Source organism: Equus quagga, chromosome 8, assembly GCF_021613505.1.
Source record: "Equus quagga isolate Etosha38 chromosome 8, UCLA_HA_Equagga_1.0, whole genome shotgun sequence".
Taxonomy (NCBI): Eukaryota; Metazoa; Chordata; class Mammalia; order Perissodactyla; family Equidae; genus Equus; species Equus quagga.
This window is the reverse complement of record NC_060274.1, coordinates 113,978,615-114,002,085: the sequence shown is the minus strand read 5'-3', so window position 1 is coordinate 114,002,085 and position 23,471 is coordinate 113,978,615. Positions and strand designations below refer to the sequence as shown.

The 23,471-nt window shown below is 50.6% G+C and overlaps 1 protein-coding gene and 1 long non-coding RNA gene across 6 annotated transcripts in view; one reads left to right on the top strand and one right to left on the bottom strand.

The window, feature by feature from the left end:
- LOC124244039 (uncharacterized) lies at nucleotides 1-20,417 on the bottom strand. The gene is made up of 5 exons (XR_006889839.1): nucleotides 20,149-20,417; nucleotides 19,901-20,004; nucleotides 19,256-19,349; nucleotides 4,898-6,731; nucleotides 1-1,951 (listed from the first exon to the last, which is right to left on the bottom strand). It is a non-coding gene; the product is annotated as an uncharacterized LOC124244039 (long non-coding RNA).
- Nucleotides 17,508-23,471, top strand: part of LOC124244035 (solute carrier family 23 member 1-like) — a 73,522-nt gene continuing 67,558 nt past the window's right edge. For 4 of the 5 annotated variants that reach the window (XM_046670246.1, XM_046670247.1, XM_046670245.1 and 1 more), the window contains exons 1-2: nucleotides 17,508-18,240; nucleotides 23,317-23,463. In XM_046670246.1, coding sequence (XP_046526202.1) covers nucleotides 17,974-18,240; nucleotides 23,317-23,463 — 414 coding nt within the window. In that variant the 5' untranslated portion in view covers nucleotides 17,508-17,973. The remainder of the gene's footprint in view (nucleotides 18,241-23,316; nucleotides 23,464-23,471) is intronic. The other variant, XM_046670244.1, reaches the window with a different exon arrangement.

The following is a 23,471-nucleotide window of genomic DNA, read 5'->3' as shown; positions in this document are numbered from 1 at the left end:
CTGTTACTGATCATTTCTATCCGAGTCATTATTTAGTGTCTGTGCCGGATATTTTCTGTTTCCCTTCAAGACCCACCTTCACCCCTCTCTATCCTATGCTCAGCCCCAGGAGGCCGACCTTTATGGGCTACATCAACTTCCTGTGCCGTCTGGCCTTGGTTGAGTTTGGCCCATGAAGAGCACCAGTAGGAAATTAGAGGGAGGAAGGAGAGTGAGGCCATGATCTTTAATTTCCTGGCTCCCTACCTGGGAGGCACCTTAGCTTGGTTATATCCCTCAACCAAGGTCCCTGCACTTTGCAAATCATCCTTTTCCACATGACTCTCTCCTCCTGGGTTCCAGTATCTCTTCACTCCCCTAGTCCTTGGACCTAAGAGTCGAAATGGCTCCTCCACTCTTACTATCTCTGGGTTACTACATATCCATTGTGGTTGCCTTATATTCCATCTCTACCTTTGCAAATTATCTAATCTGATTGTGCCCTTTGTCTCCTGGTGGGAGTCTGACTGATAGAGCATTGGAGCACAGGGGTGAGAGGGAGAACATGGACAGGAGAACATAAAGGCACCATTTCCAAGGCTCAAAGGGCCACCTTCTGATCACTTGTCAATAGAGGACAGAGTGAGTGGTTGAAGTGCCCAGGACCACCTTTAGGCCTGGCTAGAGGGATCCACTCTAGTCCTCTTCTGGGTATGCCCTCCCCGCATGTGGCAAGGAGTCTATGGGTCCAAGGGGACATCTGACCTGGAGCTACAGCCCTCTTTCCAGGACCACACTCTTATTCCAACACCCTGGCCTTCCTGCCCAAATGGTCACTTGCAGAGCCTGTGCAGGCCATTTCCCCAGGTGTCTACCCCTAGGCCCAGCCAAGGAGTGGCCAAGGGCAGATGTTCATGGAGGAGGGGTGTACAGAGCTTGGGTGTGCAGACTGGGCATCCACTAGCGTGCACCCAAGGCTCTTATCTTGTGTGGTGGAGCCAAGTGAGGAAAGCAGGGCTGTGAGCTGAGGCCTGCTCTCTCTGTGCCACCGCATTTGAGCACAGAATCCAAGGAGTGAGGGAATTCTAAATGCCAGCCGGCTAGCAGGTTGCTATGAGGGTGCACTTGTCAGGGCAGGATGATAGAACATACTTATTTCACAGTTTGCTAACTTGACTTATAACCTTTCAATAAGTGGATGCAAGGTGGGTAGGCCTCCATGTGTGCTTGTGCCCTGGACCCTGCAAATATTATGAGTGGGCTGTCCTCAGAGTTGTGCTGTCCCCAGGTGCTCCTATTCAATGGCAGGCAGCCTGTCCTCTTCCTAAAGACTTATAGGAACAGAGAGTCATCCAATACCTCATTAGTCCTTGCTGTAAACTCAGCCTTCTCAGGACATTCTTTTCCTTCCTAAGTCTAGTTTTGTTAAGAAATTGGATATGGAGAAAGACCTTTCTGATGACACAGTGATAAACAGGATGTAGTGAGTTAGAAAGATCTTTCTGAGGACACAGTGAGAGCCGCTGACAGGGGCAGAGCTTGCAGTTAGAATCCTGGCCTGGACTTTCCAGCCCACACTAGAAAAGGTCGGGATGGGGTCTAGGGAGCATGGAGAAGATAGGAGAGATGGCTGTGAGTTGGTGACAGTTCCCCTTTCCTGCCATGCCATGCTCACCACAGACGCTGGGGTTGGGATGACTCCCATGAGGGCAGCGTGCTCCAGGACACCTCTGCTGTGCTCAGAGGAGCACGGCAGGAGCCCAGGGAGATGGGCATCTTGCTGCTGCTCCTCCCAGCTCTCCCAGGGGAGCTCAGATGCAGGCGGCTCTTGGGGATGAGTATTTTCTGAGGCTTGATCAGCAGGGGCGGGCCCCTCAGCTCCTGGAGCAGGTGGCTGCTTGTTGGTTGGTGCAGGTTCCGTTGGGGGAGACTCTGGCCTGCCTGTTGGCCTGAGGAGGCATCCCTGGAACTGCTGCAAAGAAAGAGGAAGGAAGGAAGGGAATATGAGTGATCTGGATGAGAACGGAGTAGACCTGGGGCTGGGTTGAGAGGGGCTGCTCCCCGGCTGTGCATCTACTCGCCGTCCTGCTCTTCAGACACAAATGCTGCCTCTTACCCCTAGGAGAGTGTGGGGGCTCCTCCCCTAGTCTTCGCTGGTCTAGGGGAAAGGCACTTTCTCTTGTGACATGTCCCTTCACTGCTTTTCCCAGCCCCTCTTAATAGATGATAAGTGCCACTGAGAGCAGAGTCAGGTACCTATTCCAGCCATTTTCCAGTCATATACTCCTCCTCCTCTACACTCACCGTCACCATGAAGCTGTCTTACCATTCAATTAAAGGCATCGATTGGCTATGGGAGCGAGGTCTGTGCACGTTGTCTTACTGTTATTGAGGCAAGTGAAGTCCGGGTAACCCATTGTTGGGCATAAAAGGGAGAAAGAGAGGTTTCAGGGATGAGCAATGAGGTGGGGCCTGCTGCTGGTGACCCCTGCTCAAGGCCCAGATGCCTGCTGGGAACCTGGTTGCAAGGGAGGGAGCAGTGAGGTTGCTGGGGCAGGACATGAGTGGGAGAGGTCAGAAGGCTGCTCCAGGGAGCGAAGCCCACTTTTGTGGGGCGAATGAGGGTGTTTTATGGACACCATGTGGGGACCCTGGCCTCTGATATGAGAAGCTGGCTTGGAGGGCTGTAAGATGTTGGAAAAAATAGGGTGCAAGAAAGCAGACCTGAATCTCATGTCTGTGACACATCCAGCGCCCTCCTCTTACTGTTCCCAGCCCCAACTAACAATGCTAAATTGGTAACCTGGCCTCTGCGTGACCCACACTGCCCCCTGGCCAGCTGCTCAGGCCTTGGGGGCCCTGGAGATCAGGGCGTGGTCCATCTTAAGAACATTACCTCTGACAGCCCCAGTTATCAGGGCACAGAGTGGGTCAGGAAGGTGGCTCCGTGTCCCCAGGTCAGCCTTGTCCATAAGCCGCAAGTACCTCCCCAGCGCCAGGCCTCCTCATGTGTGGGGCCACCTCCCTGGGTAGTACCTGGAAGGTGGAGAGAAGGGGCCTGGTCCTGGGAGAGGCACTTTGGAGCCGGGCATGGATAGTGGGCTTCCCTCCCTCCTTCATGGGCAACATGGCCCCACAAAGCCCGCTGCCCTGCCTGCCAAGAGTATGAACTTCAGCACAGGAAAGGACCCCTGCTTCATCACCACTTGGGCAGAGCTGGGAGGGGAATGAGGAGGTCACCTAGTCCCACATTTCCCATGTCTACTCTCCCCAGAGTCAGGTCAGCACCTAGTGGGATCCTGCCCTATCAGGAGGGAGCCCCAGCCAGGGGCCACTCCACCACAGATGGAGGGATGGAAGGAAACAAAGCTAGCCCCACAGGGTCATGTACGTGCAGCATGAGCGTCCTTCTCTCTTGTCTCCACTTTCTCTCTCTGCTTGTAAGCATCTGATCCAACAGTCCTTGAATAAGATGGGACCACAGCGACTGGAACTCTAGCCTGGGCAGCAGGAGAAGTGGTTCTCCTCTCCTTCCAGCTACCATCCAAGGACTGATGTGTGCACCCTCAGGGCAGGCACCTTGAGCCCTGCTTCACCCCCATGCCCAATCCATCATCAAGTTATGTTGATTTTACCTTCCAGTATCTCTTTGTTCCACTCAGTTCTGTCCATCTTCACTGTCACTTTGGTCTGAGCCACTGTCTTTTAACACCGAGTCTCACAGCATCATTCATCTCACTTCCATAGCACTGATCACAGTTGAAATTATATATTGATCTGTATAAGTCTTAATTATGTCTGTCTCCCACATTAGACAATGAGTTCCACACAGACAGGGACCTATGTGTCTGTTTTTGCTCACTAGGATGTACTCATCACCTGGCACGATGCTCAAAACATACTAAGTGATGGTAAGTGCTCTGTAACGTGTGGAATGGTCAGTGGCTGGGAGACAGGGAGCATGCCAAGAAGGAAGGAATGCTCATTACCAGCTGTGCTTGAACTAAACCTCGAAGCTAAAGTTCTCTTTTAGATTTCTGATATAAGTTAATATGGCTTTGTAGATTGAGAAAAATATCTTTTCTCTCCTTGCCTTCTCCTTGCAGGATGGAAGAAGAATAGGCCCTTTGACAAAAGCCAGGCCTTGGGTCTGGGCTCAGGGAAACAGCACTAGAGGGTTGGGAAGTCAAGTGTGATTAGCAACTGTGTGAACTGTGGCCTTGAGGCCCCTGAGACAGCAGACGTCAGACGTCAGGCCCTTCCATTGCCCTCCAGTCCAGCTTGTCCTTCCCCCAACCCTAGGATGTCAGAACCGTGGACAGCACTCAAGCCCAGGCACAGGAAGATGGGATCTGTTCAGAATTCTGGTGAAGCAGAGGGCAGGCCAATGCGTGTCTTTAGGGAGAAGAGAGCTGTTGTCTATTTCTCCACTGGGTGTCACTGCTACCCTTGTTCTCTATCACACAAGCTCTGGCAGGCTGCAAGGTGATAAAGCAAAGGAGGTTGCTCACTGTCTCCCAACTAGGGAACAGAGAAGGAATTACATGGGTCAGCCCAGGGAATACTGACTGGGGACCCAGTCAAGGGTTATAATCTTCATGTTCTATTTACCATGTAACAACCCCACTTGACCTCAGTGGTAAGGTTAGGGTGGAGGGAAGCTCTCTGTCGGAACTCTCTGCTTGATGCTGTTTCCTGCAGCCAGGACTCCTCAGCCCCAGTGCTTCCTGTCATACCCACAGCATCCTCTCAAACCTCTGAGCTGGGAAGTGGGCATGAGCACTTCTGAGAAGGAGTGCTGGGGCCCGGTTCCCCTCCCTTCCCTGGGCCCATCCACCCACATGGTCAGCACGGGCCGGTGTGTGCTCAGTGTGCCCACGCTTTAGGGCTTTCAGCTTCACAGATCCAAGGTACTTACACAGAAAAGGCAGCTGCAGAGCTGCTCTTTGGCACCTTCTCCCAAAGGAACGACATGGTAAAGAATGGATGATGGCACTGCTGAGAGAGAGGCACTCACTGCTCCATGGAAGCCATCCTTGGATGGCTCAGGAGTGACTGGGACAAAGACTGAGAGAGCTGAGGGCAAAGCCCCACACATGGCTCACTTGCATGGAGGGGAGCCCACAACGTGTTGCTGTGCTGCACGCTCACCCTCGGGGGCTCCAGACTGCAGCACCGCCCCCCAAGGTCAGGCCAACGCTGTGCTGCCTGTTAGCTGACATCCCACTCAGCACCAAGAAGGTCACTCCAGAGCCCAAAGAGTGGCCTGAGCCTGTCTTAATGATGTAGGAGCTGAAAGGGAGAGGGCAGCTGCCTGGGCACTGGAGCTCTTTGGAGCAACTCAGAAGGGCTGGCCAGAATTAAGAGAAGTAATGCCAAAAAGAACAAGCCTCCAAAGTTGCAGAAAACATGTTTCTTGGCAGAAAACCCAGGAGTGATTCTAGTACGGAACATCCCAAATGATCCCATTGAAGTCATTCTTCAGCTCCCATCACCCCCAAATTGGCACGTAGATCGGTTTCATATTCCGTTGGCCAGGCCTGCAGATCAGTGAAGCACCTCCTCGTCTCTATGCCAGGAAACGATTGTGGGAGAAAGTGTGTCATCAAGAGTAAAATCAACAAAAGTGCCACCCACTGGACCATGAGAGGTTTCACCCCACAGAACCATCCTTTGAATGGCAACCCGAGCCACTTCAGTGGGGACTCATGGGGGGATCCAGCAGAGAGAGCAGAGTTTCACCTCTCTGAGCCCTCAGCACCACCCCACCTCCAGTTCTTTCAGTTCACAGCCTCCCTCCTATTCCCTCCAGCCTCCTTCCTCCATGAAGCCCTCCCAGGTTGAACAAGATGCAGCATAAACAGCAGCCCTCCCCACAGGACATTTTTTTTATTCCAGTCAAAAATCATTTTTCTCAGATTTGAGTCATCTCCTTTATTTTCTAATGTGTCCCATCTGGATTCCCAGAGTGTCCATCAGTCTGGGAGCATATTTTAAGCTAATTATTGGAGGCTTAGTGTCAGCTCTGAGCGCTGGCTAGTCATCTTTCAGTGCTCAGAAGGAGGATGCTCTGTTGCATTAGAGCAACTGACTTTGGGTTCAGGACATAACGGGGTCAGGACTTTGCCAGGGGAGGGACACTGTATGAAGGATGGTGGCTGCCACTTCCAAGACAGGAGGGAAGATGAGACCTGAGTCACAGCTCAGTCAGGTTGTCCTGGCCTGGGTCCTGGCTTCTTCCCATGCTTCTGCTTGTGACTTGATCATTTTATGCCAAGACAGTTACTTCTAATTCCCAAGGCTCCTAAGCCATCACTTCTACTTAGGGAGTGTGCTTTAAGCCTAAAAGTTAACATGACCACAAAAAAATACCTAATATTAAGGATGCCTTTGGATTTCTACCTGCCCTGCCCCACCATTTCAAGTTTATCCTTCTCCCCCTTCCCCTCCCTCCCAACACTCACGCACAGCACCCACTGAATCCCCTCTGGTCAATGAGGGTGTCCTGGCCAGTGAAGTCACTTTTACCAGGCTGTCTTAGAAGAAGTGTGCTTGACCTGGTAGCCCTGGGCTCTCAGACCTCGTCTTAGGATTCTGAGCAAATCCCCAAAATTCTTTAAAGTGTTGGTCCAGGGAGTGGACTTGCTCAGGAAATTCATTCACATCTCCTGCAGCAGCCGAGGGGCTTTCAGAACTCTCCAGAACATCAGATGCAGAGCAGATAAAGGTCTAAGTCCAGCACTTTCAATACCCTGGGAAAGAAAAGAAACCCAAACTTAAACACGACATATCAAGAGGGTGTGTAAACTTAAGCAGACGTGCACAAGTTTCCTTCAAAGAAACTTCCATGGGACACTGGACTGACTAGACCTCCGAGTTCTGTCCCCCTCACTTTTCAGTTGCCCTGACCGGAAGTTCTCCCGTGCACTCCTCCCTCTGCTGTTCATAGTTTGCAGGGCTGTTTCTGCAATCCTCGCTATCTTCCCTCTCCACAAACCCAAGTTTCCAAGCCTGACTGTGCTGCTGCTTTGACACTCGCAGCTGTATCCCCCTTCCCAGCCTTCTGCACACCTCGATTCAACGCAGAGCAGATCTAAGGGAGGGAAGGAGATGTCAGTGAGGACGGGCCTTTGCGATGGTCCCGTTGATCCCCAGACCAAAAGCCAAGTGACCCTCCTGAGCGCTAAGCTATTTGCACCCACTTTCCTCTGAGATCTCTGGCACCCTCTCTCCCTTCTTTCTCAGCTCTGACGTTTCTTTTTTCTGCCAAGCTGCAAAGCTTATTTAGAAGCAATGGTGAGGAAAGGTTTTATTTAACACTCACTTCTCTCTCCCAGAAGTCCTCCTTTCCCCTTTTCCATGGACCTCTTTTTTGGAAGAAGGGACTTTTGAGGTCCTTGCAAAGGGGATGATGGCAAAAGGGAAGGCCACCGAGTAGCTGCTCTGGAGAGCAGTGAGCTCGTGAGAAACTCAAACCCTCTCTACCTAGCCCTGCGTTAATGATATTTTCTTATTTTCTGGATTCCTGATGCATTTGGGGCTTGCTGACCAGGGGAAGAAGGCTTCTCCCAGGGCTGGCCAGTTCCCAGAGGGAGCAAATGACTTCCCTGTGAGGGTGCCTGTTCCACGCAAACCAACCAATCCAGAGCCCATACCTTCAACTACCTCCTTTATCTGGCCAAGTCACTGTCTCCCTGCCCTGATCATCCCAGCGCTGCATACCTGACAACTAGGGGCACAGCTAAGCCCCAGAGCCTTCCAGAATTGTTCAAACTCACCAGTCCTCAGCCTGGCCAGCTACTTACCCTGCGTTGCTCATCCCTCCCTGCAGAAACCCCAGTAAATGCTTTTGCCAGTGCTTTCCCCTTGCTCCCTCTTACTCCTGTCTGACCCTCATGCCTCTCCGTGTGGCCCTATGTGGCATGCTGTGCTCTGTCCTCTTGGGAACTGTGAGTAGCACACTATCTTTTCAATGGCAGTCGTCTCCTGATCTGCTGGCCTCACCATACCTAAGTGAAAGCAAAACCCCAGGTACATTTTAAAACCAGCATGGAGGCTAAAGACCTTGGTCAAGCTGTGCCCCTCTCTGGGGGGCTGTGTCATCTTCTGAAATAGAAATTAGATTTCTAAAGTTCTAGAGAAAAGCCAGCCCTGTGCCTCCCGCTGTGGCAATGACAGCAGCATCTTCTGCCTTTGGGGTCTGACCAGCAAGTGGTCAGCCTTGTGTTGTCAACCCTGGGCTCAGGCAGAGGAGGCCAGAACCCAGCCTTCACTGTCTAGACATCTTCTGTTGTTTCGTGGCCAGAATCTTAGACAGTGGAAGGAAGGTATTGAAGTCCACCTCTTTCTGCACAAAGACCTGGCCCAAGAGTTCAGAGTCACAAGTTAATGACTGAAACATGCTGAATGAGCTTGGATAGTTTGATTCAATCTTCTTGCTATTCCTGGAGTCCTACTGTGTGTGCCAGATACTGTGTGATGGGGAGTGGTGAGCAGTGGGTCTCAGAGGAGCCAAACCGTGAAGGACATCGTAGGCCTTGCTAAGGATTAGTTTTACTGTGTCCTCCGGGCATGGTTGAATCTGGAAGGGTTTTAAAAAGTACAATGACATGACTAGACTTATGTTTAAGAGTTTATCCAGACTGCTGTGCATACAATCCTAAGGAAGCTGACGCAGAACTGAAAGAGGAGCAATGAAGTTGGCTTAGATGAAGTTAATAGATTTGCTACTATTAGAGAGAACTGGACACACGAGATATATTTAGGAGGTGAACTTGGCAGAGCTTGGGAAGGACTGCATGTGGTGGACCAAGCTCCGGCTTGGGCGTTTGGTGGATGTCGGTGTCGTTCACTGAGAGGAGGAGCGTGGAGCGAGCAGCTGTCCTCCTTCTCTGGGCCTTAGTGTCCTCTCCAGTTCCCTCCAGCTTTCATAATCTAGAATCCTACTTCCCAGAGAGGACATTTCTCTGCAAGAAGGTGGAGGCAATAAAGGGGGAAGGGATGTTTACACTAGTGGACCCTGAGTTAGCCTTTGAACGTCTTGTCAGGCTGGCATTCAGTGAAGGCCTGAGGACACATGGGTCTTGGTCAGAATTGGGCAGAAACCACCCATGATGGCCACCTTGTGTGCTCCTGAGGAGAAGCATCCTTAATATGTAGGCCAAGCTCCATTGCCTCTCAGCCCTGTTAAAAGTGATCAAAGAGAAGATGGATACTGCGTGCAAGAAGTATTTAGGTCACACTCCTATTGAGAGGAATTGAGCAAACAAAAGAGCAGAGGCCAAAACCATTATTCTTTTTTTATAAAGCTAATCAAGCAGAATTCCACACATGTCAGATCGTCTTAATCTGTTTGTACTGTTATGATAAAAATGCCATAGGTTAAGTGGCTTTAACAGTAAACATTTATTTCTCACAGTTCTGGAGGCTCAGAAGTCCAAGAGTAAGGTGCCGTCAGATTCACTGTCTGGGGAGGACCTGCTTCCTGGTTCATAGACTTTCTTGCTGTTTCCTCATATGGCAGAAGTAGCGAGGGAGCTCTCTGGGGTCTCTTTTATAAGGGTATTAATTCCACTTAGGAGGGCTCCACCCTCATGACCTGATCACCTCCCAAAGGCCCTACCTCCAAATACCATCACATTGGGCATCAGGATTTAACATATGAATCTGGGGGGACACAGACATTCAGTCTATACCGCAGATCTCAGAAGGTCTCTGGCCCTGGGCTGCCCCCTCGCCCAGCTGCGGATGATTCACCAAGAGGAGCCGGTGCTTACACTAGAGTGGGGAGGACGTGCAGGAGCTGGAGGGTCCTCAGACCTGGGCTCCCACCGACTCCACTGCAGTCAACCCCTGGATAGCAGAGGAGCTGCGATGCAGCCCAGTGCCAGGACACCACCGGTGTAAGTACCACATTGGAGACAGTGTAACGAAGGGCCACCCTCCATGATAACTGGTCCCTGATTTGAGCATTTGATGGAGGTGGCATGTGGGGAGGACAAACACTGAATCTCCTTTGTCCAAGGCCCATGCAACCACAGTTGCTACTCCTGGAGAAATTTTCTGGTGATGCAGAGGCTGACCCTCCTTTATCCTTAAGGCATCCATAACAGGTATGAATTTTAATCAAAAAATGCAGGTGGTCAAAGTAAAAAACGTTAACTTTTATGCCGAACCTCCATTCTACTGGGATGGTGAATGTTCACCCCTTTCCTGGAGTTTGTGGCTAAATTCTGGAGCAGTTGTGTGGTGCCAAGGCTTTAGGGAAGGCCCCATCTGGCCCTGAGTCACCTGTGCTCACAGGTGTCCCCTGAGGTGTCTATTGTCTGTCTTGTCCACATTCTTCAGTTCATGTGTGTCCCCATTGAGAAGGCCCTTGTCCTTTCAGGCCCATCAGCCATCTTGACCACCTCAGATTCTCTGACTCTTTGGTTTGAGGACCCAGGAATCATTCAGCTGCTTCAGTGTCCTGGGGATGATGTCTGTGACCCTGCCACCTGTCATACAGATGGTCCTCCTCTGGGATCTTGCTGGCCTCTCCTCCATGAAGTGGGGCACAGCCCCACATTGGGAGACCTCGCCCATGCTCTTGCTCTCTTCATTTCCGCTCACTATTGACCCCTCAACTACCTGCAGGGTGAAATCCCTCCTTCTAAAAATGGTGGTATTTTGCCTGAGGAACCATCTGTATTATTATTTCCAAACATTACCCTTCCACAGTGTCTTCCTAATAAGTCTTTCTTTTTCTCTTTTCCTAATAAGTCTTTGTGTCTCTATGATGGCGGGGGAGACTGGGCTCTGCCCCAGACGAACTGTGCCTAGCCCTGTGGGTGAGACACTCCTCAGGGTCTCTCAGGGACAGCCACTGGACCCTACACACTGGGCCAAGTTCTCTCCTCCCTCCTGGGCACTGTGCCCGTCCCTCCTCCTATCCTCTACTACCAGGGGCCCAGCAGAACTTTTCTTGGATCCAGAGAAGCCTCTGAGTGTCTCACCTGAGTGGGGCGCTTTCCCTGTGGTCTTTGCTTAAAGGCAGCAATAACTGTGGGCTAGCTCCTGCCCCCAATCTCCAGCCACATCTGCTTCTTCCTCAGTTATTGTCCTGTCCCTGGGCCTCGGCTGTCTGCCATGGCAGAGGTTAGGGGTCAGTGGGGTCTAGAATCCTGGGGGCCCATCATGGCTCCTGCTTCTGCTCCCCGTTGTCTCCTGAGACCTTCCCAAGCACACCTCACTTCCACATATTTCACTGAGAGTTTACGGCTTCATGGGTGAAGACTTCCATGAAATGTCAATCACTCCTCAAAGCACAGCCAACAGAGACAGTTACAGGGCCTCAGTTCCTAAGAGCTGTCTTGGAACTACACCTTGTTCCCTCCAGCTTTGCTGTGGTTTCAGAATCCTCCCCTGAATTCGGTTTGCATCAAGCCCAGCTCCCTGAACATTTGGTGAGCACTGGGGCCCTCGGTCTTGGCTGCCTTAGGTAGAGGTGCCCCTGTCTGATGGCCCGTGACACCTGCCAGGTGCCACCAGGGCTGCCAGTTCTGGTAAAAACCTCTCTGTCCTGGAGGAAGACCCCTGGCTGCTGCTTTTGGAATTGCTCCTTCTCTCTCATGGAAGATGGTCCATTCTTCTAGAAATTCCAAGTCTGATATAAGGGACTTAAAATCCCCCTCCATGCCTCTCTTTTTCTGGTATTTTCCTAGAAATGAGGAATTCATCTGGTCTGCAGCCTCTACCAGTCTGCACCACTCCCTTTCTTGGTCCTGCCCTTGGCCCTGGATCTGCTCAGGGCATTTAGTGTTCTGTGGGACTCTCCCCCACGCAGCCGGGGGGAGTCACCCTGAACCTGGCCTCCGAGAGGCTCCACATCACTGCGTACGATTCAACCCAGCTCCCCGTGCCCTCGAATGGCAGGGCTCTCATTCTTGGGTCTGTCATCAGTCCGCTGTGTGTGAGTGGTCTCGGCCAACAGGGTGAGTCCCCACACTGGAGGGTAGGACTCTCAGTCTGAAAAATCAGGTGTGCAAGGAATTAAGCCTATTGTTCTAAAACTCGATCAGTTCTGGGTCCCTGCCTCTTCCCTTAGTGACATGTCTTCTGGAATAGGTGATGGGGGGCGGGCAGGGGAGAGGAAAATGCCTGCCTAGAAAGCATGCATCAATCGTGCAAAAATAGTGTCTACAGCTGCATTAACTTCTGTTTCTTGGGCAAGGGGGTGGGCAGCAGACTGTCGCCTTCCAGGTGTGTGCTGAGCAGGGCAGACGGAGGTGGAAGGTGCCTCTGCAGCGGCCAGTGGAGCACAGGAAGCAGGCACACTCCATTGTTGTACTTCTTACTGACCCCGTGGCAGGTTCTCTTGCTGCAACAGCACAGAATTCACGTGGGAAAACTCCCTGGGCTCCTCCACCCAGGATGTTCCCTCTCACGGTGACTGTGGGGAGTGGCCCCCTCCTTCCTGCATCTTCCTTCTGCGTTTCTTCTCTTTCCTTTGGAAATACTGCTCCTTCCCCATTCTCTGTGCCTTCTGGAGAGCTGCCAGTGGCAGGACCCCACTTCCACCCCAGTCCCTGTGGGCTGCCTGCAGGACACACAACCCAGACTGGGCCAATCAAATCCCATATCCTTGGAATTTGACTTCTGAGTGATGGCACGAGGAGGAGAAGGTCGGTGGGGCTGAGTCACCTCACAGTAATACCCTCCAAGAGAAAGTCCATGGATCCCTGCCACTGTGATCTCCAGACCCACTATCGCTATCCTCCCAGTGCCTGGTTGTTCAGCTCTTCATTCTGTGAGCTACCGAGTTCTTCAAATAAATACCCATTTCTTGCTAAAGGTGGTCAGAGTTGGTTTCTGTTGCTTGCAACTAAGACCATAACTAGTAGCCTATGGTTTATCAAGCATCTTCTGATTTCCCAGATCCCCTGATGACCTACAGGAGCAGGGTGGCCCAGAAGGGCTCTGGAATACTGCCCTCTGGGTACATTGGTCACGAGGTGACCTGAGAAAGCTGCAGATGGGGTCCACCATCAGACATCTTCAAGGTGGTGGAGTCTATAAGGCCAGGACCTCTCCTGCCAGAGGCAGCTCTGCATGAGAATCCATCTGACTTTCCCTGGTCTCTGCTCGCCCAGCCTCCTGAAGCCCCATCCTCCACTCTGAGCCTCAGTGACCCGGCCTGGGGATCCAGAGTGTGCCATAAGGAAGAGCTGCAACTATAAAGACACCAAAGCTGGCTGCAGGACCTGCCTCTGCTAAGAAGGGGCAGCTTGGAGCAGCAGTTAAATTTCGCAACCTGTCTTCCCACTTTGGAATCTTCCTGCTTATATTAGAGTAGTGGTTTTCAACCCTACTCTCCATAAGCTGGTTTCGGCTCTTGGTTCCACAGCCCTCAGGTCAGTTCCATCGAATCCAGGTCCTAGGACCCCACCTGGATATTCCTCCCTGGGCCCTGCTTGTCCAACAGAAGAGCTTGAACACAGAGACAGAGACGAGCTGAAGGGTTAGCAGAAGCAGTTAGTTCCCTAAGAGCAGAGAACAATGATTATAAATGGCAAACTGCCTGTTGGGATGTTCCTGTTAAGCAGCCCCGGAGTCAGGCCTGTGCTCTGCGAGAGTGAACGCACAGAAATGCCTGTGGGATGCTGAGCTCTGGAAGAGGAGCACAAAGGCTGATATCAGCTGAAGAGGAGATCATAGGGTTTAAAAAAAGTACTTATACTTTGTTTAAATTTATTTAACTCATGCCTACATTGTGTAGTTAAAGATGAAAAATTATATGCTGAAGACTTTTTAAATTGGGTTTTTTTTTAAACATAACTTTTTGTACTGATGTTCTAGAGCAGAAGTCAGCAAACTTTTTCTGTAAAGGGCCAAGTAGTAATCATTTTAGACTTTGTGGGCCCCTCACAACTATTCCACTCTACCATCGTAACCCAAAAGCAGCTATAGAGAAGATGGAAACGAATGACTGTGGATATGTTTCAGTAAAGCTCTTTTTTTTACAAGTAGGCAGTGGGCCAGATTTGAGTTGTGAGTCGTGGTTTTCCAACCCCTGTTCTAGAAACTGAGATTCAATTAAGCATGAGTATTGGAATATTTAGACCAGGAAGTCAGAAATCAAGAGCCACAATCCATTGGGGTAGTGTTTCCAAGCTGTAGATATCAAAATTTGAGGTAAATAATTTTGCAAATCCAAACCTAAAATTCTACAACTCTAATTTCTGGTGAAACAAGCCAGGGCTGTATAAAGATGTTAGGAAACCCCTCTGTCCATGGCTAATGTTGGTTTCTTGACCCTCTAGAACAAGAGTATATGAAATTAGGCACAGCTGTGGGTCACTTAACTATGGGATATGTTCTCAGAGATGTGTTGTTAGGCAGTATCCTTGTGCAAACATCACAACGTATACTTACACAAACCTAGATGGTAGAGCCTACTGCACACCTAGGCTATATGGTGCTAATCCTATGGGACCACTGTTGTTCATGTGACAAAAAATGTCATTATGCAGTGCATGACTGTTCATTTGAGTGAAGCATCTTTTGGACAAATGGGCTTTAAATTGTTCCCCAATAGTCTCTTGTATTGTTTTTGCCACTTTTTAGACAATTCTGTTGTGGAAAAATATGTTGAGGTGATTACCATTAGAACTAATGTTTAAGTTATTTTTAATGCTCTTATAAATGTAACAATCATTGTTAGTGAAGGGTAAAACTTAGCAAATATTGTGTAAGTAATTCTAGAAAAAGAACTGGATTAAGATTGGAGATAAAAGCGTAAGTTTGTGGATTGGTATTTTGGTTGCAAATGACAGAAAACCCAAAGCAAACTGGTTTAAGCTAAAAAAGAATTTTTTTTTTTTAAGATTGCCACCTGAACTAACATCTATTATGAATCTTCTTTTTTATTTTCCTTCTTCTCTCCAAAGCCGCCAGTACACAGCTGTTTATTCTAATTGTGACTGCCTCTGGTTGTGCTATGTGGGACACCACCTCAGCATGGCCTGATGAGTGGTGCCATGTCCATGCCCAGGATCTAAACCAGCAAAACCTTGGGCTGCTGAAGCAGAGTACGCCAACTTAACCAGTCGGCCACGGGGCGGCCCCCAAAAAGAGAATTTACCAGCTGAAGTATATGGCTAGATACATGGGGTCAAATATCACTGGTACCCAGTCTCTCTCCATCTCTGCTCTGTTCTCCATGTCGGCTTCCTTCTCAGGGTCTATACAGTTGTCAGATGGCTGCCAGCAGCTATAGAGCGGCATCCTCCAGGTTCAAGTTTAGTGAAAAAGAGAGAATGCCTCTCTCCCCAAAGTCCCGGCAGAAGTCTCATTGCACCTCAGTGGCTCTAGTTGGGTCCCATACCCATCGCTAATCCAACCAAGGCTGTGGCCAGGAGTTTGCGGTGCTCCAGCTGCCCCACCCCCTCCTGCAGAGCAACCACTGGGCAGAGTAAACTCTGCCTGAAGCACGTGAGCTGGCTGCTGTGGATCAGGATGGTTCCCAAGAGGAAAATGAGGGCAGGCTGAATGGATTCTGAATGGCGAAACCAAAAGCAGCACCCACAGTTTAGTTTGACCTACAATTGAGAAGCTCTGTTGGCCTTCTTCATGCTTGCTGTCAGGCGTGATTTTCCTCATGGCCATGTCTTTGCAAATTCCCTCCTACAACAGCCAACTGCCAATTAATCTGACCTCAGCGGAGAAAAGGTCCAGGTCAAGCCTTCCTGCTTGGCCTACTCCACATGCAAAGATGGTGCATCCAGTGGGGCCATCATGCGTTATATACGGAGAGGCCCAACTCCCTTCTCCTCCCAAAGGGCCTGGAGCCTGAGGAACTGCCTCAAATTTGGGATTAGAAGTTTATGTGACAATGGAATGGGAGAGTTTTAATTCCGTCATGTGTTTGGGGAAAGATCATTGGTTCTCAGAGAGATCCCATGTCCTTTTTTTTTTAAGTGAGGAAGATTTGCTGTAAGCTAACATCTGTTGCCTATGTTTCTCATTTTGCTTGCGGAAGATTGTCCCTGAGGTAACATCCATTCTAATCTTCCGGTCTTTTTTGTATGGTGATGCCACACAGCGTGATTTGGTGAGCAGTCTAGGTCCCCACCCGGGATCTGAACCCATGAACCCGGGATTCAGCACCCTGGGCTGCTGAAGCAGAGCATGGGAACTTAACCACTATGCCACCTAACCTGCCCCAGTCCCATATTCTTAAAACAAATTCCTCTCATTGCCTGACCTGTTTACCAGAACTGGATTTCTGTAACTCAAAACACGGAGTCATGAATAATTAATGTGAATGTGTTGGGGGTGTATGGTAACCTCGGGTTGTTGTGTGTGTGGGGTGGCGGGATGATTCCAGTTGGGGCAGGAGGGCAAGGCAGCTGAGGCTGTGGGAGATTTGTTGGGTACCACAGTGGCTTTAGTGTGAGAGATGGTGGCAGAAGCCAGGCCAGGCAATGAGTGGAGAGACCACAGTCTGTGGAAGTCACTTCTGAGGGGCGGAAGGTGGAGGACAGGGAGTGATGCTAGCTTGGCTCCTCATCTGAGCTGCTGAGGGAGTGGGGACTACATGGACAGCAGCAGTGACCATAGGCCACAGGGCGAGCACAGAAAGGACTTGTGCAGAGAACCGTGTGAAACAAAGAGCATCAGGCCCAGAAGAAAGGACTTGAAGATGAAGAGTGAGGAGGGTTCTGGTACCCAGTGAACAGGCAGCCAAATGAAGTGGGAACAGGAGACCATCTTTGTGATTTACCTCAATTGTGTAGCTAAGCCTGCACCATCTTTCCTCACGCTCTGGGGAGGCGGGGAGGATGAAGCGCCCTTCTGAGGCTGAGCAATGACCTTCACTTCCAAGGTGACTGTTAAGCCCCTGGGTACCATTTGTAGAGGACCCACGTTTCCTCTCAGGGGCAGCCTGAGGAAGCCCCTCTGCATCCACACCCTCCGGGCCATCTCCCCTGGAACCTTGTCCTTCTGATCTCCAGACCCAGAGGGTCCGCAGGTCTCTATCTGGCATCTCCTCAAGCCCTGTGGGCTGTGGAACAAGACTGTCTGGGTTTGAACCTCAGCTCCTGCATTTGCTATGAGCCTCGGGCAAAGAGCTCACCCCATCAACACCCGAGTTTCTTGATCTATAAAGTAAGGATGTGGGTGCTAGTTTGCGGCGAACATTAAATAAGATAATACAAAAAAGGTGCAGCAAGTCAACATAGTTAAGCATTTAGTAAAGCTAGCTACTTGGTGACCTTTGACTGTCTTCCAACCTTGGCTTTCTGTCACAGTCCAAATCAGGTCTGTCTTCTCCCTGGTCAAACATCTCATTGTTGCTTTTCTCAGTGCTCCCTCTTGGACCAATTCCCAATGATGTCTATGTGTGTCCTGCGTGTTTTTTGAACTTTGAGACCCAGCACCACCCATTCGAGAACATGACACCATTACGAGTAGCCAGTACTTGGCTTCCTTTGGACTTCGTGGAATGGGGTTTATCTTGCGTTCTCGAGGAGAGCCTGTCAAGCGCCCTCTGCAAAATGAGAGTAAGATGACGCCTTCCTGGACCCGTCTCTCTAAAAGCTGAGTTATTAGATGTTTCTGGGTGTTAGGGAGACAAACACCTAAGAATTAGAAGCATTTTTTCCTCAGTCTCTCACTGAGGCTTTGCTGCACCCTTGAGCCCTAGTGGCTGCTCCCAGGTCAACAGTAATACACTTTCCCTCATTGGTGACTTCATTAATGCATCTCAGAGGCCAGGCTGGTTAGGCTGTTTTTGCAGTACTTTCATCACAGCTCAGCCAGTCACTAGAAATCAGCTTTCGAAACTGAAAAGCCTCTTCAGCCAGAGCCTCCCCCGGCCCCCTCCTTTCCTGCCCCCAGGAACTCGGCTTCCCCAAAGTGAGCTCCTGCCACACCCTGACAGGCTGTGCCCTGATTCGTCCCTTAGCGTCATGGGGTATCAACTTCTCTGCAATTACCCAAACTTACCAAATTATGACTGGAGAGGGCTGGGGTGGGGCGGTGTGGGTGGCGGGAGTCTGTTGCAGATCCGCATCTGGAGCCAGGAGGCCCCACCCTCCTCAGAGCCAGGTCCAGGATCCCTGTGGGCCTCTCTCTTTTATTATTTTGGCGGGCGTTGAGAAGTTAATCTTTCTCTATTGGAGCAGCTTCCCTTTTTTTTCACCCTGGGAGAACGCCAACAGGAGTCCTCCAGTTGCCGTGAAGTCTGCCATGACCAGCTGTGAGCACCCCGACTTCCTGGTGAGTGCAGGTAGAAGAGAGAAGGAAAGAGAAGAGGGGGGCAGGCAGAAAGGGAGAGAGAGGCCCGGAGGGGCCAGCAGGGAGTCCTAAAGCCCCCATTCCTTATTAGTGCTAAGGACCGAGCCTCACAGTCTAGACAAGATTTTAGGTGATTAAACAGGGGTGGTGGCTGCCCTCCAACCTGGTCCCCAGAGGCAGAGATTCCTCCCAGGGCTGACCCTGTGGATGAACCACAAGGACTGAGGAAGAGCTGGAGGAGCCGCTTTGCTCTACCTTTGACCTTAGGTTTGTCTCTGTTGAATCCAAATATTTGTTTTCCAGGGTTCTCAGTGTTACAATTTCTTTGCTCAGAAGCCCTTTCTGAACAAAGCAAAGGGAAGGAGAGAGGGAAGCAGAGAGAGAGAACTAATGTTTGCTGACAACCCACATGCCCCAGGCACTTCATGTACTTGGCTTCCTTCCCTCCAAGCCAATGGCACAGGCACCTCTGTTCCCATTTGCCTGATGAGGAACCTGAGACCCAGAGGAGTAGAGTCACAGTGACCCATCTGGAGGCTCGTAAGCTAGTCCTGGGCCCACCACCTCTCCCACCTGTTTTGGCCACCTGAGACTAACAGGGGATCTGAGCAGAGCCCCTCTGTTCTTGCCACTCACACCACAGGCAGAAAGAGCCCCTTTGTACCAGGCCAGGCCTGTCGCCCCAGTGAGACCCAGCCAATGCATCTGCAGGACATCTGCTACCTGCGCACCTGGGCTGGGTCCCAAGAGCTGTCCCCTGAAGCCAGGCTGCCAGACCCTGCCCACTGCTGGTCAGCCATCTGGTAAAGAGGCCCTGGCCGTCTCTTCTGGAAAATTGTGGGAGGCCCCTGAGAACATTCCCCTTTCTTCTCCTCAGAATCCTTTCTGCCACCACCTCATGGACGCAAAATGAAACTAAAAGAAAAAAAGGTCTTGGGAAATAAGTTGAAGACTCTGTTTTCTGAAGGCTGGGATCTTTGCCACACTTGGGGCTTACCTGCGGCCAGTGGGGAGGGGAGGTCTGGGCCCGGATCCATCTCCTCTTCCGTGGAGTCTTCTCTTCATTTTCCTCCAAACCTCAGTTTCAGCACCTGGATTAAGAAGTCACTTTTCTGAGATGTTTTTGGTTTTCACATGCATGTTTCTCTGCTAGAACCTTCTGGGGATATAAACACGGGGAAGACAGCTTATGGTACAAGGGAGAAAACGGTAAATTACGTAACACAGAGGCAACATGTGCTGGAGTACTAGGGAGAAAGATCGCGTGGGGGTGCGGGGTCAGGGGAGGTGATGGGGAGGAGGCACTGTGCTCTTGGAAGCAGGGGGTGGGTAGGGGAAGCAGGGCACTGAGTGGGGAGCACAGGGGGAGCAAAGGCTCTGAGGCAGGATCATCGAGGCCACATTTGGAGAAACCTGGACGATCTGATTGGCTAGAGCCTGGTGAACGGGAATGTTAGGAAACGAACCTAGAGGGTCTGGTGGGGCACAAAGGCTGTGTGGGGTACGGATGGAGTCAGAGGGCAGGGATCCGTCTTCCCCCAGGAACTCCCCCTTCCCACTGCTGCTCTCCCTGCACCAGGGTCTCCTCCTGCTCTGCTCATCTGTCCTGGGAGCTGGAGGGCTGTAGGCACAGGGGACGCACCTGCAGGCGACTGCCCTTGATGCCAAAACAGGACGGTTCCATTCTCCCATTTACTGTGGGACCTTGGACAAGCCATGAGCCTCACTAAGCCTCAGTCTTCCCACCTGTAAATTGGGGCAGATGAGAGGATGCATCGGAAGCTCTTTGTAAACTGTAAAGCTCCATAAAATGCCAAAGCGCATCAGAACTCCTCTTTTGATCAAGTCTTTCAGTGAGGTTACAGCCATGTATTGAGCTGATGGACTCACCTCCAAGCAGAAGCAGAGCTGTGGCCTCTCTTCTCATCCCAGTGCTCACTGGCAGGGACGCTGCGTTAAGAATCCATTCTTTCTCCAAGAAGGGGCTCGCAAGCTTCTGTCTGCAGCTGCGTGAGTCACAGGCACAGACTTCTCCCTGCAGGGGATTCTCTGGGAGAAAAGTGCCTTCCAGATTCAGATATGCCCCAGGATGGGACAGTGTCCGCCTCTGTCTGAGAAGGCTGCTCTAATGTCACTTGTTTCTATGTATGTCTTTAATATGCTAGTGATTCATTTCTGACCCACATGAATCTTAGCACTCTGTTTACCTGCTTGTTTTATTTTTTGTTCCATCTCTTTGCCTCAGTGACATGAGGTCACCAGACTACCAGCTGTGTCTGACGGGCTTCCCAGAAGTCACACACTCTTATCAGAAGAGAAGAACCAGCTGTTCTCAAGGAAGACAGGATTTTCCCAACTCTAAGTCCTAAACAATTTTTTTTGAATTTTTTGTTTACGTGGGGCCTCATGCAAGGTCACTTTCCCTGATAACTGTTTTAAAGCGGATGCAGGAGTGGTTTCCATAATCTTCAGATGGTCCAATTTGATATCCAGACAGAACTTAGATTATTAAGAGGTCCTCAGGCTGGAAATAGTCTTGGAGTCATTGGCTCCTGTGAGGGAAAAAGACCAGAAGGTCCAGAGCCAACAGTTCTCTCCAGTCAGTGTTTCCCTCCCTGTCACCTTCCTGAGAATTCTGGGAGGTCCTGAGAGAGGATGTGAGGTGAGCTTGTTGGCAGAACACACACAGCTGTACCAGCCACAGCCCTGTGAGCTCACGCATGGGCGCACACAGCAGGATGCCACATACACTGCACACACTGGAGTCTTCAAGTGTCCTTACAACCATCGCAGATTGAGATGGGGAGACTGGGGCTGGGAGAGGTGAAGTGATGTGCCTTTGGCCTCCAAGCAGGGCGCTGACAGACCATGTCAGCCCAGCTTCAAACTGCATGGTCCGTTGTTCTGTGTAGCCTACCCAGAATCAGTCAATCGATCAATCAATCGATTGATCGATCAATCTCTCTTTCCTTCTCCCTCTCCTCTTTTCCTCCACCTGTTTTTCCTCTGTTGCCCTCACTGATTCCTCCATACATTCACTAAAACCTCGTGACAAGGGCTCAGGGGCCCAGAGTTCGTTCCCTCCTGCACCCTGCAGTCTGTCTTGGGCCCAGCCTTAACCTCCTTTGGCAAAAACAACTTTCCTGTGCAACCCAAGTACCAAGCAGCAGCAATACATCCTTCTTCTCAGAAGTCTAGATAGGATAAGCACGATGTTTCAGAAGAGCTCTACCAGTTAGTTAGGGATTTACTTAAAAAAAAAAATCAAAGGCTGGCCCCATGGCCTAGTGGTTCAGTTCACTTGCTCTGCTTTGGTGGCCGAGGGTTTTGCTGGTTCAGGTCCTGGGCACAGACCTAGCACCACTCCTCAAGCCATGCTGAGGCGGTGTCCCACATAGCAGAACTAGGAGGACCTACAACTAGAACATACAGCTATGTACTGGTGGGTTTTGGATAGAAGAAGGAGAAGGAGAAGAAGAAGAAGAAGAAAAGATTGGCAACAGATGTTAGCTCTGGCCAATCTTTAAAAGAAAATCAGTGAGAAAAACTCTCTATAGTCGTTAATTTATACGTTCATTCATCTAATTCATCAGTCAGCAGATAGTTGTATGAGCGCTAACTATGTGCTGGGATGGCCATAGAGACTTTATGGGACTTGATGATCTTCTGGACAAGGAAACACAGGGCACTCAGGCCTGTTTTGGGCCAGGGTAAATGTGCTCATGGTTTTGTAGGAGGCTCTGAGGAGGAAAGGGCTACTTTAGTCTGAGGCTGGGGTTGGGTGAGGCCAGGGAAGGCTTCCCGGAGTAGGTGAGGGATGCATACGTCCAGCCATCGCTAAACAGATGAGCAGAAGCAAAACTCTTACATTAATCTTTTAGGACTTAAATGTTGGAAAATTAATGAGCAAACACTGTTCAGAACCCCAGCAACAAGATAACTCTGCAGAGCTGGGCTGCAGCTGGATCAGTCAGCCCACCATCAGCAGCCTGACCATAGCCCTGGGCTCCCCCGGCTGCACCGAGGCTCAGCGCGCTATGCCACGCCTTCTCCATGGCCAGTGATGCGGGCCCCACAGTGGCTCTGGGAAGGAATTAGGATCAGTATTTGCTAATGTTCTAACCCCGTGGAGGAGGCAGTCTGGCTTCCTCCATCTCCACACAGGAGATGGGATGGTCTACCTGCCCCACCTCCCCATGACAGGCAGCACTGTCCCTAGTTAGGACTTCTGTAGTGGGAACTGGTTAATAATCAAAACAGCAGCTTTTAACTGGGGGTGAATTTACTTCTCCAATTCGAGGACATTTGCAATGTCCAGAGACATTTTTGGTTGTCACAACTGTAGAGGAGGAGGTGCACCTAGCATCTAGTGGATAGAGGCCACAGATGATGCTTAACATCCTACAGTGCACAGTAATTCAAAGTTAATTTTGGTTAAACTGGTAGGAATAAGTTGGCTATTGCCCGTAGAACATTCTGTATGCACTGCGCTCATTTACATTTGTGTGTGACATCCATTCATTTGGTCTACACTGAGCACAAGGACTACTCTAGAAGCTGGGACAACAAAGAAGAGTAAGGCACAATCAATGCATTCTAAGAACTCACAGCCCAGCAGAAGAGATGGATAAGGAAACGGTCCATATAGTAATCATCCTGTCATGAGGGCTTTGGCAGATGTGAGCCCAGAGCCTGAGGGCAGCTACACCACTCTGGGGCCAGGATCCCCATTTACCTATCTAGAAGGGAAACCTGCCCATTTTCTGACCTTGGAGTTGGCCCCCATCCCCTCTTGCACATAGTTGCTTCTCTGCTAGGGCTTCAGGCAAGGCATCCACTCATCTTGCATGGCCCAGATTCACACAGAGCCCTGTGCAGATGTATAATAAAGAAAATCACTGCTCTTTTGAGTCTGGACCTAGAAATCCAAGCCGGCCAACAGTTATCTTTGTCTCATTGCCTCTTGCCTCTGGAAGGCTTTCCATCTGTGTGGTTCAAATCAAGAAACCCATTTGATTCCTTTGGAAATGCCCACATGTGTCCTTCTGTTGTTCTCAGCAGCAGGATGATAACATGCTCAACTCCCAAGATGATGGCCGAGGCAAGAAGAAGGATGGTCAGCCCGGGAGTCCCAGCAGCAGCCACCTGGCCTATGGCATCTTGGACGTCCCACCATGGTATCTCTGCATCCTCTTGGGGATCCAGGTAATGCC